Source organism: Elephas maximus, chromosome 8, assembly GCF_024166365.1.
Source record: "Elephas maximus indicus isolate mEleMax1 chromosome 8, mEleMax1 primary haplotype, whole genome shotgun sequence".
Classification (NCBI taxonomy): Eukaryota; Metazoa; Chordata; class Mammalia; order Proboscidea; family Elephantidae; genus Elephas; species Elephas maximus.
The window spans coordinates 27,164,271-27,181,671 of NC_064826.1; the positions used below are offsets into that span (position 1 = coordinate 27,164,271).

General features: G+C 37.0%; 1 protein-coding gene across 2 annotated transcripts in view; it reads left to right on the forward strand.

The window, feature by feature from the left end:
* The window catches only part of CADPS2 (calcium dependent secretion activator 2), a 608,633-nt gene that overhangs the window by 316,827 nt on the left and 274,405 nt on the right, over positions 1 to 17,401 (forward strand). For both annotated transcript variants that reach the window (XM_049893894.1, XM_049893893.1), the window contains exon 7: positions 11,326 to 11,437. In XM_049893894.1, the coding sequence (XP_049749851.1) occupies positions 11,326 to 11,437 (112 nt within the window). The remainder of the gene's footprint in view (positions 1 to 11,325; positions 11,438 to 17,401) is intronic.

The window sequence follows — 17,401 nt, forward strand, 5'->3', positions numbered from 1 at the left end:
AAGACAATCGCCCTGAGACACTCTTTAAACTTCGAACCTAAAACTATCCCCTGGGGTCACCTTTTAGCAAAATAACAGATTGGCACACAAAATAGAGGATATTACATATATAAATGGTGCTCTACTAAAAAAACAAAAACAATCTGTATGAAACCAAAAGGTCAATGATTACTCTAATGCAGTGATGAGAATATAAGGGGGGGGGGAGGGTGTGACAGGGAAACTAGAGTACTAGAAACGGATCAGCCAGAACCAATGAAAGAGAATATTGACACATTGTGAAAAATGTAACTAATGTCACTGAAAAATTTATGTAGAAATTGCCAAATGGGAACCTAATTTGCTGTGTAAACTTTCACTGAGAAAACAAAATATTATTTAAAAAAAGTTTAGTTACCAGCCATCATAAATCTACAAGTGGGGGTTTCTTTTCTGGATTTGCATAGGTCTCCACAAGTCAGGGGCCGACTTCACGGCAGCTTGCAGCACAACAAGAGGTCTCTTAGGGGCCAGAAGCAGTGAGATGCCAGTGCTGAACTCTCTGGTCTGTGATGAGTATCAGACACTGCTACTTAACACGTTTCCTCCAAGGTTGCTTGTGATGGTGTACCATAGTGCTAGTACTCCATTAGATGCTCCTGGACAGGTGTCAGTCCCCCCTTCCCCAGCCATGTGTTACATACTTCAGTATCTGCTTGCTTCTGCTCAGTACATGTTGCCCTTGTTGAATGGCTGGGTGCTTTTGGCTATCTTCACACCCCCTCAGGAATGGTCTCAGGCAGCTCTATTCTCCCTGGCATCTGGGTTGTTGTTGTTAGGTGCCATTGAGTCAGTTCTCACTTACAGCAACCCTAGGTACAGCAGAAGGAAACACTGCCTGGTCCTGCACCATTCTCACAATCGTTTTTATGTTTGAGCCCATTGTTGCAGCCACTGTGTCAATCCATCTCATCAAGGGTCTTCCTCTTTTTCACTGACTGTCTACTTTACCAAGCATAATGTCCTTCTTCAGGGGCAGGTCCCTCCTGATAACATGTCCAGAGTACATGAAACTTGTTCATTCCTCTGGCAGTTGGCATCTGCCAGATACCATACGACTTCTGTGCAGTTGGAAAGTCTCTTTATTTCACCTGAAGAAACCAACATTTAGGAAAGAAAAAAAAAAAGCTTTCATCAGCAGGAAGGCCAGAGGAGGACCATTCCCAGGAGAAATGAATTAAAATCGTGTACATAATTCAGCATAGTATTTTCTCTTCAAAATCCCCATGTTACTGCCCCAAGACAGGATCAAGAGTCTTTTTGCCTTTGGATTGGCCCCCAGCAGCTGAGGAGCATTTGCTTTTAAATGTAATCCATTAAGGATAGGATGCACTGAATTATATTAATGTGTCAAGTCTTAGGCCTTCAAATTAAGGAAGACAGAAACAAAGAATATCCTCACCCACATGACCAGCCCCAAAGAATTTTAACACTTCCTAAATTTCTGTCAAGTTAGAGATTAATTGTTGAATGTTATCCGGTAAAGCAAGTATGGTACTTCAACTTAGTAATGGGTGTGTACTCTACTGTCAAACTTGGTAGTGATTATAATCTAATGTTTTGGACGTCTTGGAAGAAATATAACCAGAAGAATAGTGAGAATGCCCCTTAGATGCAAGGATGGCGAGACTATGTCTCACCTACTTTGGAGCTGTTGTCAGGAGGGATCAGTCCCTGGAGAAGGGCATCATGCTTGGTAAAATAGAGGGTCAGCAAAAAAGAGGAAGACCCTCAATGAGATGGATTGACCCAGTGGCTGCAACAGTGGGTTTAAGCATAAAAACGATTGTAAGGATGGCGCAGGACCCAGCAGTGTTTCATTCTGTTGTACATAGGGTCACTATGAGTTGGAACTAACTCGATGGCACCTAACAACAACAACAATACATTGGAATCCTATATTTGTAGTGCTTTTGGTCTTTAAAGGGTAATACATTAATTCTATGATATTTCAAAAGATTTTTCCCAGTTCATATAACACATCCAGATTTTACTTTCATGTCAAAAAGTAGGAGCAAATCAGGCTGATGTTGTACCCCACATATAGTAAGACCATGACCATAGCTTCGAGATTGAGAAAATAGGACCAGTGTGAATGTGAATGTACATATAGGTGAATCACTATAGAACAACTAATTATTGGTTTATACAATATAATTGTGCTCATTTCCACAGATCATTGCATTTCATTATTTGAACCTCATTCTAGGGATTTGTATGTATGTAACAAAACTTTATACTTGAAAGTTAAACCAGTTTATCTTATATATCTATTACTTCGACTCTCTGCCTATACATAAGCTCTTAAAAACTGTGGTTTCCATCTTATAAAAAAAGTTATACTTTCTTTTTTAGACTGGTTTGCCTAAGCAAAATTGTAATTGAAGATGGAACAGATTGTTGTATTTAAAATGAGATGCTTCAAGCTAATGTCTTTGAACTCCCCTGCTCTGAGGGGGAGAAAGGAAAGTGCTGTAGAGATGTATCTTCTGTCTTTCTGAAGCCTGATTTTGAGCTAACTTGCTTGCTAGACTTTCCTCAAAGAAAATGGTATGAGTGCAGTATGATTTCTCTGCTCTGGATGTGGCATGGAAACTCGATAAAGGAAATACAGACTTTAGAGGACAATCTTACCCCATTATTCTTGAGGCTTCACAAATCTTTAGGGCAACAAAATGGGAGCTCTCTCTTTTAAGGGAAAGGGGACTATCTGAGAGACTGAGGATGAAGCCCAAAGGATTTTTCTAGTACTTTGAAAGTGGCCATTACCCCCCCACTAATCCCAGCCCCACCCCCAAATATTCTTCTATTTAAATAAGTGCAAGATGTCATCCCAGGATTTCTTCTTTCTTTACCATGTTTGAATAAACAAATACATTTGTCTTGTCTTTTCACCATAATAAAAATTTTTATTCAGTGTTTTTGAAAGGTCCTCCCAAAAGCCTAAAATGATAACATTTAGTTACTTAAAGGGATGTTTTCTGTTTATTCTATCAAAATATACATTGTATCAGCACTTAGATGGTATTATTTTTAAAAAAAGAAGTTTATAAAGATAACATGCAAAAATACATTAAGTAACTCTCAGTATATAAGTCTAACGATTCCAGGTTAGTCTTTATTAATCCTTCCTCCCCCCCCTCCGCCCCCTTTCTCCCTTCCTCCTTCTCACTTCTGTCTCTCTTCCCTGTTTTTGTTTTTTTGTTGTTGTTGTGTTTTCCCAGTCCTTGAGGTCTCTCATTATCTCTTTGCTATTGTCTGGATATCTCTGATATTGTCTGGATTTTAGTGTGGCCATTTTATGAAACTATAATTTTCAAAACTATCAATTTCTTTTAGGTAGATATTTTAGCAGTAGAGTTAAAGTCATACCACTACCACAGATGCTAATAAGAATAAAAAAATCCAAACCACAGCCGTGCCATTGCCATTGAGTCAAATCCGACTCATAGCAACCCTATAAGACGGAGTAGAACTGCCCTATAGCATTTCCAAGGCTTTAATCTTTACAGAAGCAGACCGCCACATCTTTCTCCCATGGCGTGGCTAATAGGTTCCTTCTAATGAAAATAGCTAACATTTATTGAACACCTTCTGTTTGACAGGTGCTGTGCTCTTATGGGTGTTAACATGAATCATCTCCTTGTATGCCTCAACAGTTTTATAAGGAAAGTATTATTAAGTTATGGAAAAGCTCAGTGCTAGTACATGTTGGAGTTGAATTTGAGCCTAGACACTAGGTTTCTGGAGTCTGAACTCTTTAATCTCTTCCTCACTGTGACTGCACTCTTTATTGTAAGGGAAATATGTAAGCTCAGATATTGATTGATTTTTTCTTTCCCTTTTTTTTTTGTTTTAACTTAATATGACTTTTTGTTTATACAGCATCGTTTAGCACAATGTTGTGATGTTTGCTTCATTGATTTCATTAAGGTTATCATCTTCAATGTACAGCCATGCAGAGTAATTACACTGGTGGTGTTAAAAGGATAGAATGGCATGCTTTGGGGTCTCAAATGACAATGTCATTTATAGGATAACAGGTTTTCCTTGTGGCCCAGGAAGTCATGCCATAATTTTATTTAGTGCCACAGCTATATTGCTTTGGGTATGTGCTTAACCTCTTCATGGGTCAATTTAGAGCACTCAAATAGAAATTTCAAAGCTTTTAAAGTATGTCAACAACAGTAACCATAATACGTGAGGCAGTTTTTATAAACACTATTGGACACCCAACTTAAACTTAATAAAATATATGAAAACTTTTTATAAATATATTCAATATGAAATTAAAGGAGGAAGTTTAAAACCTGTTCTGTGGATTAACTTAAAATTAAAGGAGAAGGTTGTTTATCCTAAAATTTGAAAATTACAGCAAGTGATCTTGAATTGTGAATTATAATGCATTATTTTAAAGTCTAGAGTTCAAATTATAATGGGATGATTTGTAGTAAAACTTGGATGCGTAGATAAACGTTTTATGAATCAGTCTGTTTAATTACTTATGATAAACTTTCATATTTAAGAATATTCTTGAATCTTGGGCCGCCTTAGAATTCTCTTTGGTCTTTTGTCCTTTACAATATTTCTGTAAAAACTATTGAATAAGTACAAGGATGTCTATTGCAGCATTGCTTGTAATAGTTAAAATTGGAAACAACCTAAAAGCCCATCAATAGGAGAGCAGTTGAATAAATTATGGCACGGCCATACAAGGAAATGCTTTATAATCTGAAAAAGAATAGTGTAAATCTCTGCACTAACACCTAAAGAGGTTCAAGACACAGTGTTACATCAAAGTACAAGTTATAGAACAGCTTGAATAATCCCATTTATTTTAAAATGAATAATACACATGCACTGAGATGCACATACCCACACAGGCATACAGATACATGAATAGGCCTGGACTTGTCAGGCTCAGGTCTCTACCATCAGGAAGTTATAATGGGCACCCTTCAAAGCTCTTTCATTCTCAGAGTTTCTCCTACCACTCCCGTGTTAATCATTCCCAAGTCTGTGTCTTCATTATCAGCCTGTTAGCAATAGTCCACACCTGGATTTCAGGCAGCTTGTGAGAATCAGACACTTAAATTTCCCAAAATCAGTTTCTTCATCTCTTCCAGTTTTGACCATGGTAAATGATGTATCACCAGCCATCTATGTTCCCGTGAAAACTTAGTTCTTACACCAGTCTCCCCTTGACTTTGGTTTAGACCCATCAGTATTGGGTAAAATGTTGGTACACATGGGCCCAGTGAAATCCCTTAGAAATGTTGAACTTTCTTATTGTCAAAAGCTACTCCTTGAAAAGTGTCACTTCCTGCTTAGAAAGATCTTTCTGTGAAACTGTCTTAGTTGCTTATATTCATCAGGAGTGTTGTATTTAAAAGCAATTTTTACAATGTTTAACATCATTTTTTTAATCAGTGTTTTATTATTTCATTTCTATTTATATAGTTAATAACCAGGCTCTTAATAACTATCTTTTTAAGCTTAATTCCCAATTTTCAGAGATTATTAAGTTATTCAGTTAAAAAGAGGTAGCCCTATATGTTTTTTATTTGAAGCCTTGATGGCACAGTGGTTAAGCACTGAGCTGCTAACCAGAAGGTCAACAGTTCGAATCCACCAGCTGCTCTTTGGAAACCCTTTGGGGGCAGTTCTACTCTGTCCTATAGGGTCAGATGGCAACAGGTTTTTTGTTTTATATATTTTTGATAGTAAGATATTGGGTCTACTTGGTATATTTTACAAATATTCCCCATATACCTGTTTTACATATATATACACCTATTTCAGAGTGGCTTTTTAGAGTACACGTGGCCATCATGAGCAGGATGTTAACTTATAGTAAGGTACCAATAGACAAGGCAAGGGATACGGGTTTCTTTGATGTAAGTAAGAGATGCTGTAGCTCATGTGAATGAAGTAGGGTGCACACAGCTCTTTGCCCTTCATCAGTGAGACAGGTTTCGCTGACACCCAGTCTCCAAGATGATACATGGTTGCAGATAGTACTACTTGACACAGGTGACGATACCAGCAGATATTTCTGATCAACTCCCTTCATCTCCTTCTCAGTGTCATTATCCCTCTTGATCCTTCTTAGTGAGCTTGTGAAGGGTGCCCATCTGTCTTTTCACCAGGTGGGAATAACTAAAAACAACCCAGCACAACCTTGGCTGTTTACCATGAATTGGGTGAATCCAAATTCCATTATCCTGGAAAATGCCTCCATAGAATAGCAGAAATAGAACTCAGACCAGCTTGACGCAGGGCTTCCAACCAGTTCCTTATGGTTTGAACTCCTGCTGTCAATTTGCATTCCACCCCAGATACACTGAATCAGAATTTACATTTTAATGAAATCCCCAAGTGATTCTTATGTATAATAAATTTTGAGAACCACTGCTCTAGTGCAGGAGAAAGCTGTGGCAGTCTGCTACCGTCAGGATTACAGCCTTGGAAACCCTATGGGGAAATTCTACTCTGTCCTATAGGGTCACTGTGAGTCAGAATCGACTCTGTGGCAGTGAATTTGGTTTAGCTCCAAAGCCCTGGCTTGAAGTCTATTGCAGAATACTTTTGGAAAAAAAATTTTTTTTTCTATTTCCTAAGAATATCTAAATCAGTGCTCCCAAATATCTGGTGTTTAGAAAGATGTTTGAATTAGGAACCAAAACTTTTATATAGGCAGATATTCTTGGATGAATCTGTTATATCTTCTTCATTTTAAGATGACTAAATTATTAAAATTAAAAAATTGCAGTGTGGGAAATCTTAAGAATTATATGCAATTCTTTCAAGACCTTTCATTTCTACCTGTGTAATTGGATACTTTTTTAATGTTTTCTGTTATAAAATTAGTGATGGTTTTGGAATTACATATAATTGTTATTTGATTATTTTAATTGCTCAATCATTGTAATAAAATTAATGCTAATTTGATGAAGACATTTTAAAAAGCAGTCATTAGATTTGAAACTGAAAAAGCAGAACTATCATTTGAACAAAGGGAGTTTAATATTGATTCGAGTATTTAGTATTTAACGTACAAAAACCCATGGCTTTCTTATATAACAGTAGTCAGACACTGTAATGGAAATAGATCTCTTAGGACCTCAGTATAAGATATATAAGATACCTAGTAATAAATTTAACAATAAATGTGTAAGACCTACATAGATGGGAAAATTTTAATACTTCACCAAGAAATGTTTCAAAAATAACATTTTTGAATAAATGGGAGACCTCCCTTTTTTCTGAATAAAAATATTAGTTTATAAGAGTCCATTTCCTATTTGTTCTAACAGATATCATAACATCTTGTAAAGCAACAGTGATTAAAACAGTATAGCACAGCTCAGGTGATAGATTTATATAACAGTTCAAAACCAAACCCAAGTGTATATAATAATGTCATAGTATCATAAAGATGATTTCTTAACCGAATGAGATTTGGACTACTGGAAAATTAAATAAGACTCCCATTTTGTGTCAGTATTAATTTTAGAGAGCTTGAACATTTAAATAATGGAGGCATTAGAAAGAAAAATAGGTTAATAATCGTATAGTCTTTGGTTAAGGATAGAGTTAAGTACAATGTCAAAATCAAATTGATAGAACTGGCTACCTCATAAAGGTGCTTTGTAGTTATTTTATCCATTGGAAGATTTACACTGGAAGTCTGAATCCTCATAAATAATATAGTCATAGAAGCAGAGAAAGGCAATGTATTTTGAGTCAAAACCAACTGACAGCAAGATTAGTGTATTCTTATATCACATAATACAGAAAAAAATGGTAGGAAGATAATAACTGGTATCAATTCCTAAAAGTGTTCAAACATGCCAATTAAGTGGGGAAGAAGGAAACGAATATTGAAGATAGGTTTATTATCTTGCTGCCTCCTTACCGACCTTTTTGGGGGGGGAGCATGGATTTTAATTCATCCCTTACTGAAAGCAAAAACATTTTCTAACTGTGCATACCTTTTTAACTTTTACTTTTCACAGGAGAAATTATCAAAGTGTCACCATTTATGTTTGCATACTGGAATGTTGAGATTTGTAAGGATAGTTAAGGAGCCCTGGTGGCCTCGTGGTTAAGAGCTTGGCTGCTAACCGAAAGGTTAGCTCCTTGGAAACCCTGTGGGGCAGTTCTACTATGTCCTATAGGGTCACTTATGAGTAGGAATAGACTCAATGGCAATGGGGGGTTTGGTTTGGTTTTTTGTTTTTTTTAGTAAGAGCCAACATATTTGTATTTATACACCCCTTTAAAATCATACATTTTTGTTTAATGTCAACAGAAGCTTTGTCCTCTGGCCCTGTTACAGTTGGGATCCGCAGACATCCTTTTGTCTCAGTTTTTCCTCATCTTTAAAGCATATTATTTACACCTTCCTTATTTCATGGAAACTGGATAGTCCCTGTCCTTGTCTGAGAGGTGCCAGACCTTCCAGATAAACTTATTCTTATGCACTGCTGTAATAGTCACCTAGTTACTGCCTCCATTGGCGTACTGGTTTCAGGAATGGATATTCCAGGTTCCCTTCCAGGCTCTAGCTTAATAATGCCTTCCTATATAGCCAACTCTGTTTTCTAATGCATGACCATGCTTATGTTTATTAGATTTGTCTGATGTGTCAAAGCTTGCCTGTCCCCTTATCACCATTCCTAGCATCCTGTTAGTTCTCTAATTTTACACAAGTCTAATGATTGAAAAGGGAGCCCTGGTAGTACAGTGGTTAAGTGCTTGGCTGCTAACCGAAAGGTCGGTAATTTGCATCTACCAGCTGCTCTGCAGGAGAAAGATGTGGCAGTCTGCTTCCATAAAGATTACCGCCTTGAAAACCCTACGGACAATTCTACTCTGTCCTATACAGTTGCTATGAATCAGAATTGAGTCAACGGCAGCCAGTTTTTGTGATGGCTGAAAAGCAATCATGTCCCTGAGGTTATAAAATGAGCAAATTCAACGGGTTGGTCACTTTCGAACATTTGTACGTTACCAAATGGGACACTTAAAAACATTTGGAGATAAAAATATTTTTTACTGAATAAAAATTATAAGACATAGTAGTTTATTTTTTTCTAAGTCCAAACATTTATTTTCTCTTTAGTTCTAATCTCTGTCTTGTGTATATTACTCAATAGACAGTAAGAGTGTAGGTTGACCTCCATATTTCCAGCTGTGTTGATTATGTATATGATGACATCACTGAGTAGATGGAGAATGTAGGAGGTAGAACTATTGGGGGTGGTTGATGATTCTAGTTCCAGACATGTGGAGTTTATGAACATGTGAAACTTTTGCGTACCTTTCCATTAAGGAGGCAATAGGCTAAGTAATTTTAATCCCAGCAGGGAGATCTGGATTTAGGCAGAGATCTGAGCCATCAATCAAAGCATTTTATATATGCATTGATATTGATTCGTCTTACTCTGTCTAATAAAGTGAAATTGGCAGCACATTTCCATTCATATAGAATAGCAGGGGGTAGGAGGGGCGAGCTTAAAAGACAAAAACACAAGGTGCCTCAGTGATGGTTAATGAGGTCAGTCAGTATGTTTCTCTTTGGAGAATCATGTATTGGAGTAGACTGGGAAATTCAACTGGATTTCACAGAAAGTAGGGTAGCAAAACACACTTCCAGAGGATTTTGAAATCAGAGGGAAAAATGTCATTGATTTAATACAAAAAAATAGTTTTTATGAAAAGGGTTTAGTTTAAAAGATCAGCAAATTCTGTGGGAAACGGGAAGCTCTTAGGCTGTGTCTACATGACTTGATTTCAATTAAAAGAAAAGGCCTCCAAGGGTTAGCCTTCCAGACTTAACCACATGATGTCGAATAAAGAATAGGCCAAGGGAATTGACTTGGGTTTTTAACCAGATTGCCTGACTATATCCAAGGCTTAAGATTCCATACCGTAAATTGAGAAATATTCTCTACTCTTTTATTTTGGTTCTGAATCTACTTTTATTTTTAATCCTGTTTTAGCCCTGCTTTACCTCAGACCATCTTAATTCTGTGAAATTGCAAAGGTTTTTTGTTAACCCCTTTCTAGAAATCTGGAGTAGAAATTAAACTGCTTTTCCATCCTAATTGAATCTCTCCCTTCCCTCTGACTTAAGACTTTAGTTTCAAAAGAACAGACTATATCTACATTCTAGTTTCTTCAGTCATTGAAATGGCCTCTTTGCTTTATTGTACACATGATACAATATTATACCTACTCTGATAGGAGAGAAAGACCTAATCGCAATTATTTGTTCAATGCTTATGTTACTTGCTTTCCTCAGTTTTCTGTATTTCCCAAGCTTTCTGAAAAAGATTTACAAGATAAAATAGTTTAGACAATTCCATGGCAATGGCAAATTATTTTGTTGTTTCGTTTTTTTAAACAACGTAAGAAAATTGGTATTTTCTCCTTGGCAGCGTATTTTTAACATGAATCCTGATTTTGTCAAATTTCATATTTTCTTTCACTTACATGAAGTTTTGCTCAATAGCGTTTTATTCATGCCGTGCTGAGTCTCATTGCTTGTAATCTCTCATAGTTATGAGAAAAATTGCTAAGATATTTTAATATCAGGTGTATGTCAGTTACGTTTGTAAATAAGCTAGGATGAATTGGTGTGTGGTAGAGACAAGATCCTCTTAATTAAAAGATAAGCCAGGAAAACATGTTATTTTATTAAGATGACTTGAAAAGCCAGATGTCGACAGACTTATTCCATTCCTAAGAGAGTGAATTGGTAAATTAACTGCAAAATATTCATATTTTAATGATGCATATTTGTTTCTTTTTGACAGGACTTTTAAAAAACCATATAAAGTAATAGACCTGAAATAATTACCTCCACTTTTTAAAAAAATAAAGCAAAATACCTATCATAGACTTTCTAAGAAACGACTGGGTAAGATCTTTGGCCTGAAAAAAATAGTTTTCCAAGAAACCACCCCTTATATGAACATATCCCTCAGCCATGCAAAAACGTTATAATTTGCATTCGTATTCATAAAATAATAGATTTCAGTAGCCACGTTTATAATGCTTGACCATAACCTAAATTCGTATTGCACCCTATGTGAAGTGTATTACTTACTGTTATTTTTCTTCTTGACTGTGCCATCTGTCAGACACAAAGCAAAGATGAAACTCTTACTGAGCCACGAATAGATTCTGTGTTACTTCGTGTCCCATCTAGGAAGACATGGCTATCTGGAAAAAAATTAATGCTGTATTTTAAAAGAAATCTCTCTTCCTTCTTTGCAGATGGGGAACCCAAGGAGATTTCACCACTACCCATCCTCGACCTGTGGTCAAAGTAAAACTCTTTACAGAAAGCACTGGGGTTCTGGCCCTTGAAGATAAAGAACTGGGAAGGGTGAGTTGTGTGGTCAGCTCTGTGTTGGAGGTAGCTTAATGTTAACTTCTTTGGATTCGGAGTTAAGGAGGGCCAGTATGAACTTTCTGTTCATAAATTACGTAAAATCATGTATTTGTAATCTTTCAGGAACCCAGTGTAGAGCTCTCATTTAAGAAACATACTTTTGTCTATAACATAGACAATCTTGTGATAGATTTTGAGTGGGTAAGCGGTAAACATAAGATCATCGTCACTGACTCAGTCCTTCTTCTCACACCTGTGCTTCATTGGTCATCTAGTGTGAAGGGCACTGGCTGACTGTCCTCATTTAGTGGAAGGTAATTCTCATTTAATATATTTCTATCCATGGTTAGACATATCATCTTTATATTGAAAGTCATCCTTCTCTTTATCTTCTTTGTGATTAGAATAATTACAGAATACCTCTTAAGTGCATTTCTCTCTCTTACCTCTTCCATTTTCCCTGTGAGGTCTCCCACACCTACCTTTCAACATTGAATTTTTTTTTTTTCCTATATTTACTTCCTCATGCCTAGATATATTTCATCTCTAATCCCAATATACCCTCACTATACTCAGCTTTGGCCAGTAGTAAAAACATTGATATTAGGGTAAATTTGGGATCTTAGCACCTCTCTGTGTGAAAGATTATACCCAGTCTTATGTATGAAGTAGATGTGATCCAATGATATGCTATAAGGTTGCCTTCTATACTATAGGAATCTGTCTTACCCAGCCTTCAAACTGCATTCATTAATATTTTCTGGAAAACAAACGCTTCAGATATGTTACTTGAAAATTTCTGGTGAGAAAGATTGATGATGATAGCTTATGTTACAGTCGATGCTGCAGGATACTAGGATCATTCCGTATATTGGAATTTTCTCCCTAAAAATCAGGATTTCTATTTACTTCAAATCCTCTTCTGTTGTTTCCTTCACGCTATTAGAATTTGTTCCATTTCTTTGGATTTTGTGAGTCTGCACGCATTCTCCAGAGTTGTAAGTCTGTACTCACATTCTAGATTTCTTCTATTGACTTGGTGTATGTAGCTATTAATACCTAATAGAGCTAGGCTACACTTTTCATTCATTTCTGTGCTTATATATTCATATATACAAAGATATAGAGGTAGCATAGTCTAGCAAAAGAATTCTGGAGACTACATATGGTCTTTATGAATTTTGAATCTGGGTTTTTTATTTAAGCTGTTAATACATTGAGCTTACCTTATTTCTTTACACACACACAAAAAAAAACATGTTTAGCATATGTGTTCAGTTTTGTAATCCAATTTGTAATGATTAGTATACTTTTTCCTTATTGTAACTATTATTCAGTATTTAACAGCCATTTTAAATTTAATGCTATAATGTAATTCTTGAGCTATTTTTAATTTACTTCTCAGCTCATGAAATAACATATTAAGCAGTTTTTAATTGTGTATCTAAGTGTTACATTTTCCAAGCAATTGTATATCTGAGGAAGGTCTTTATGATTTTTCTCCATTCACACAAGAAAGACATTTTTTTAAAACCTATTCTACACTTTCTTAACCTCAGCAATATTGACATTTTGAGTAGGATAATTCTTTGTAGTTGGGAACTGTCCGATGCATTTAATGATATTTAGGAACACCCTTGGCTTCCACCCACTAGATGCCAGCAGTCCCCTTGACCCCCAGTCAAGACAATCAAACATGTCTCCAGGTATTTCCAAATGTCTCTGGAGGGCCTGGGGGGAGCAAAATCACCCGAGGCTGACAACTACTGATCTACAGTGATACCTCAAGTAGGCTCTGTGGTTATAAACATCATTTATGTTGTAATGACATACAAATTTTTGTTATTTTTCTCCCTTGGAATTCAAAATTTATATATCCAACTTGATATTTACAATTATATGTTAATATATATATATCCAACTTGATATTTACGATTAATATATAATTGTAAATATCAAGTTGGATAACCAAAGCCTAATCCACAACAAGGCCCTCTCTTGAATTCTGTGAAGGCTGAGAGAGGTGAGGAAGCTGCTAAAGAAAAGTTTGAAGCTAGCAGAGTATGATGGTTAAGCTTGTGTGTCAGCTTGGCTGGGCGATGATTCTCAGTGTTTTAGCAGTTGTATAATGTTGTGATCATCTCCCTATTGAAATTTGACATGTGAAATGTGATATGTGATTTCCTCCATGATGGAATCTGCTGAGTGGTACCTATGGGAGTGGGGCTTATGGCAGCTCACCACCCCCTCAGCGTTCATCTCTCCGTGCTCTGCCACCTACTTCCTTTCTGCTCACCTTGCCAAGGCTTTTAGCTTGTTCTGGATCCTGTAGCTGCCTCTGGTTCATCTGACCTCCAGTTCTTGGGACATGAGCTAGCAGCTTACCTGCCAATCTTGGGTTCGCCAGCCCCTGCAGCTGCGTGAATCAGGAGAAGCCCTGTCCTGATCCATGGCCTTGGGACAGTCCAGCCTCTACAATCACATGAGCTGTTTCCTTGATATAAATCTCTCTCTCTATATATATATATATATACATACATACTTACACGCTTTACTGGTTTTGCTTCTCTAGAGAACCCAGCCTAAGACACAGAGGTCAGTTCATGAGGTTTAAGGAAAGAAGCCATCTCCAGAACATAAAAGGACAAAGTGAGGCAGCAAGTGCGATGTAGAAGCTGCCCCAAGTTGTCCAGAAGATCGAGCTGAGATAACTGAGGAAGGCGGCTACACTAAGCCGTAGGTTTTGAGTGTAGATGAAACAGCCTTATATTAGAATAAGATGCTATCTGGGACTTTCATAGCTAGAGGGAAGTCAATGCCTGGTTTCAAAGTTACAAAGACAGCCAACTCTCTTGTGAGGGGCCAATGCAGCTGGTGACTTTAAGTTGAAGCCTGTGCTCATTTAACATTCCAAAAATCCTAAGGCCCTTAAGAATTGTGCTAAACCTACTCTGCTCGTGCATTATAAATGGAACAACAGAGCCTGGATGACAGCATGCCTGTTTACAACATGGTTTACTGAATGTTTTAAATCCACTGTTGAGACCTACTGCTCAGGAAAAAAAAAAAAAATTCCTTTCCAAATATTACTGCTCATTGACAATGCACCTGTTCACCCAAGAGCTTTGGTGGCAATGTCCAAGGAGGTTAATGCTGTTTTCATGCCTGCTAACACAACATCCATTCTGCGGCCTGTGGATCAAGAAGCAGTTTTGACTTTCAAGTCTCATTGTTTAAGAGGTACATTTTGTAAAGCTGCCATAGACAGTGGTTCTTCTGGTAGATCTGGGCAAAGTAAATTGCGAATCTTCTGAAAAGGATTCACCATTCTGGATGCCATTAAGAACATTCGTGATTCATGGGAGGAGGTCAAAATATCAACCTTAACAGGATTTTGGAAGAAGTTGATTCCAGCCCTCATGGATGATTTTGAGGGGTTCAAGACTTCAGCGAAGAAAGTAATTTCAGATGTGGTGGAAATAGCAAGAGAACTAGAATTAGAAGTGGAGTCTGAAGATGTGACTGAATTGCTACAATCTCATGATAAAACTTTAATGGATGAGGAGTTGCTTCTTGTGGATGAGCAAAGAAAGTAGTTTCTTGAGATGGAATCTACTCCTGGTTGTAATGCTGTGAACATTGTTGAAATGTCAAGAAAGGATTTAGAATATTACATAAACTTAGTTGATAAAGCAGCAGCAGGGTTTGAGAAGATTTACTCCAATTTGGAAAGAAGTTCTACTGTGGGTAAAATGCTATCAGACAGTGTCTCAGGCTACAGACAAATCTTTCATGAAAGGAAGAGTAAATTGGTACTGCAAACTTCATCGTTGTCTCATTTTAAGAAATTTCCACAGCCATCCCAGCCTTCAGCAACCACCACCCTGATCAGCTAGCAGCCATCAACATTGAGGCAAGACCCTACACCAGCAAAAAGATTACAACTCACTGAAGGCTTAAATGATGGGTAGCACTTTTTAGCAATAAAGTATTTTTAAATTAAGGTTCATACATGTTTTTAGACTTAATGCTTTTGCACAGTTAGTAGACTACAGCATAGTGTAAACAACTTTTATATGCACTGAGAAACTAAAAAAACTGTGTGACTCTCTTTATTGCAATATTTGCTTTATTGCAGTGGTCTGGAACCAGACCCACAATATCTCCCAGATATGCCTCTATATTTCAGACAGAAATTTTGATTCCTACCCCACAGATTTCTCCATAGAAGCAGTTATCAAGCCAGACCTAGACATCATTGTTTCTCCTTCCCTCATCCTTGCACACAATCTATTTGCAAATTCTGTCAGCTTTCCCTAAATTTATCCTGAATCTATCCACATCTAACATCTCCACAGTTACCACCCTAATTCAAGGCCATGCTTTCTCACATATATTACTATAATAGCCTGCTTACTAGTTTCTTACTATCTTGTTCCATATGAACCATCTGTCAACCTTCAGCCACTATGATCAGTTTAAAATTCAAACCAAATCACCTCATTTTGTTCTTAAAATGCTCAATGACTTCTTTATTTGAAATTGAGATCAGACTTCTTATCCTGGTGTAGAATGTTCAACAGGAATTCTCAATATGTGGCCTTGGACCAGCAGTATTAGCAGCACCCGCACTATATCTGCTACTTCTCAAACTCTGAAGGTGGGGCCCTGCAGCCTGTTGTAACAAGCCCCTCTGGTGATTTTGATACACACGAAAATTGAAGAATCCCTGATGTACATGCATTGGCCTCTCTCTCCCCAAATTTATCTCCTGTTTACCTCGTTGCTTACTATTATCCTTCCTTCATGCCTGGCTTTCTTTCTTGTTCTCAAACATCTCACACTCATTCTGCTTTAGACATTAGGTGGTTAGACATTTTGTAGCCTAGGCGAGTGCTGATGTACACACAAGTAGAAAAAATTAGTGACCATTTTTGGATGGCAGAGCTACTTATCTACTTTTATAATTAGAAACAATAAGTTTTTCTTTTAATTTGAATGGAAAAAACCATACACAATCTAAAATCTATAATTTAAAGTTGTTTCAATACATATCTAGTGATCTTGGTTTCTGTTATGGATTGAATGGTGTCCTCCAAAAAGTTATATTGAAGTCCTAACCCCTGTACCTGTGAATGTGACCCTGTTTGGAAATAAAGCTTTCTTTTGCTCTGTTAATGAGGTCATAGTGGATAGGGTGGGTCTTAAACCTAATCCTATCTGAATGGTGTCTTATGAAAAGGGAAAACAGACATGGAGAGTCACAGGCACAGGGGGAACATGCCATGTGGGGATCCGTCTATAAGCCAAGGAACACCCAGAAACAATGAAGGCTGCCAGAAGCTGAGATGAGTGGAGAGAGTGTAGCCTTGCCAATGCCCTGAATTCAGACTCCTGGCCATCAAAACTGTGAGACAATAAATTGCTGTTCTTTAAAGCCACCCACTTGTGGTATTTTTATTGTGGCAGCACTAGGAAACTAAGGAAATTTCTAAAGTAAAGTTTGTTGGGTTTTTTCCCAATTAAAAATTTGTGTTTTAGCCAAAATAAAGCATTTTTTTTAGAAAGGCAAGAAACAGAGCACTTACAAATAGGTTTATGCCACAACAAGATACCACTGTGCACCTACTATAATGGCTAAAATCCAAAAACCTGACAATAATAAATGCTGACAAGGATGCAAAACAACAGGAATTCTCATTCATTTGTGGCAAAGTAAAATTATACAGCCATTTCGGAAGACTTCCAAAGTGTTTTCCAACAAACTTGCCAGTTTCTTGTAAACTTAAACATAGACTTACCATGTCACCCAGTAATTACCCAAGTGTTTTTAAAGTTTTTGTCCACACAAAAACCTATGTATGAATGTTTATAACAGCTTTATTCAAAATTGGTAAAAACTGGAAACAATGAAGATACCCTTCAGCAGGAGAATGGATAACCAAACTGTGTACAACC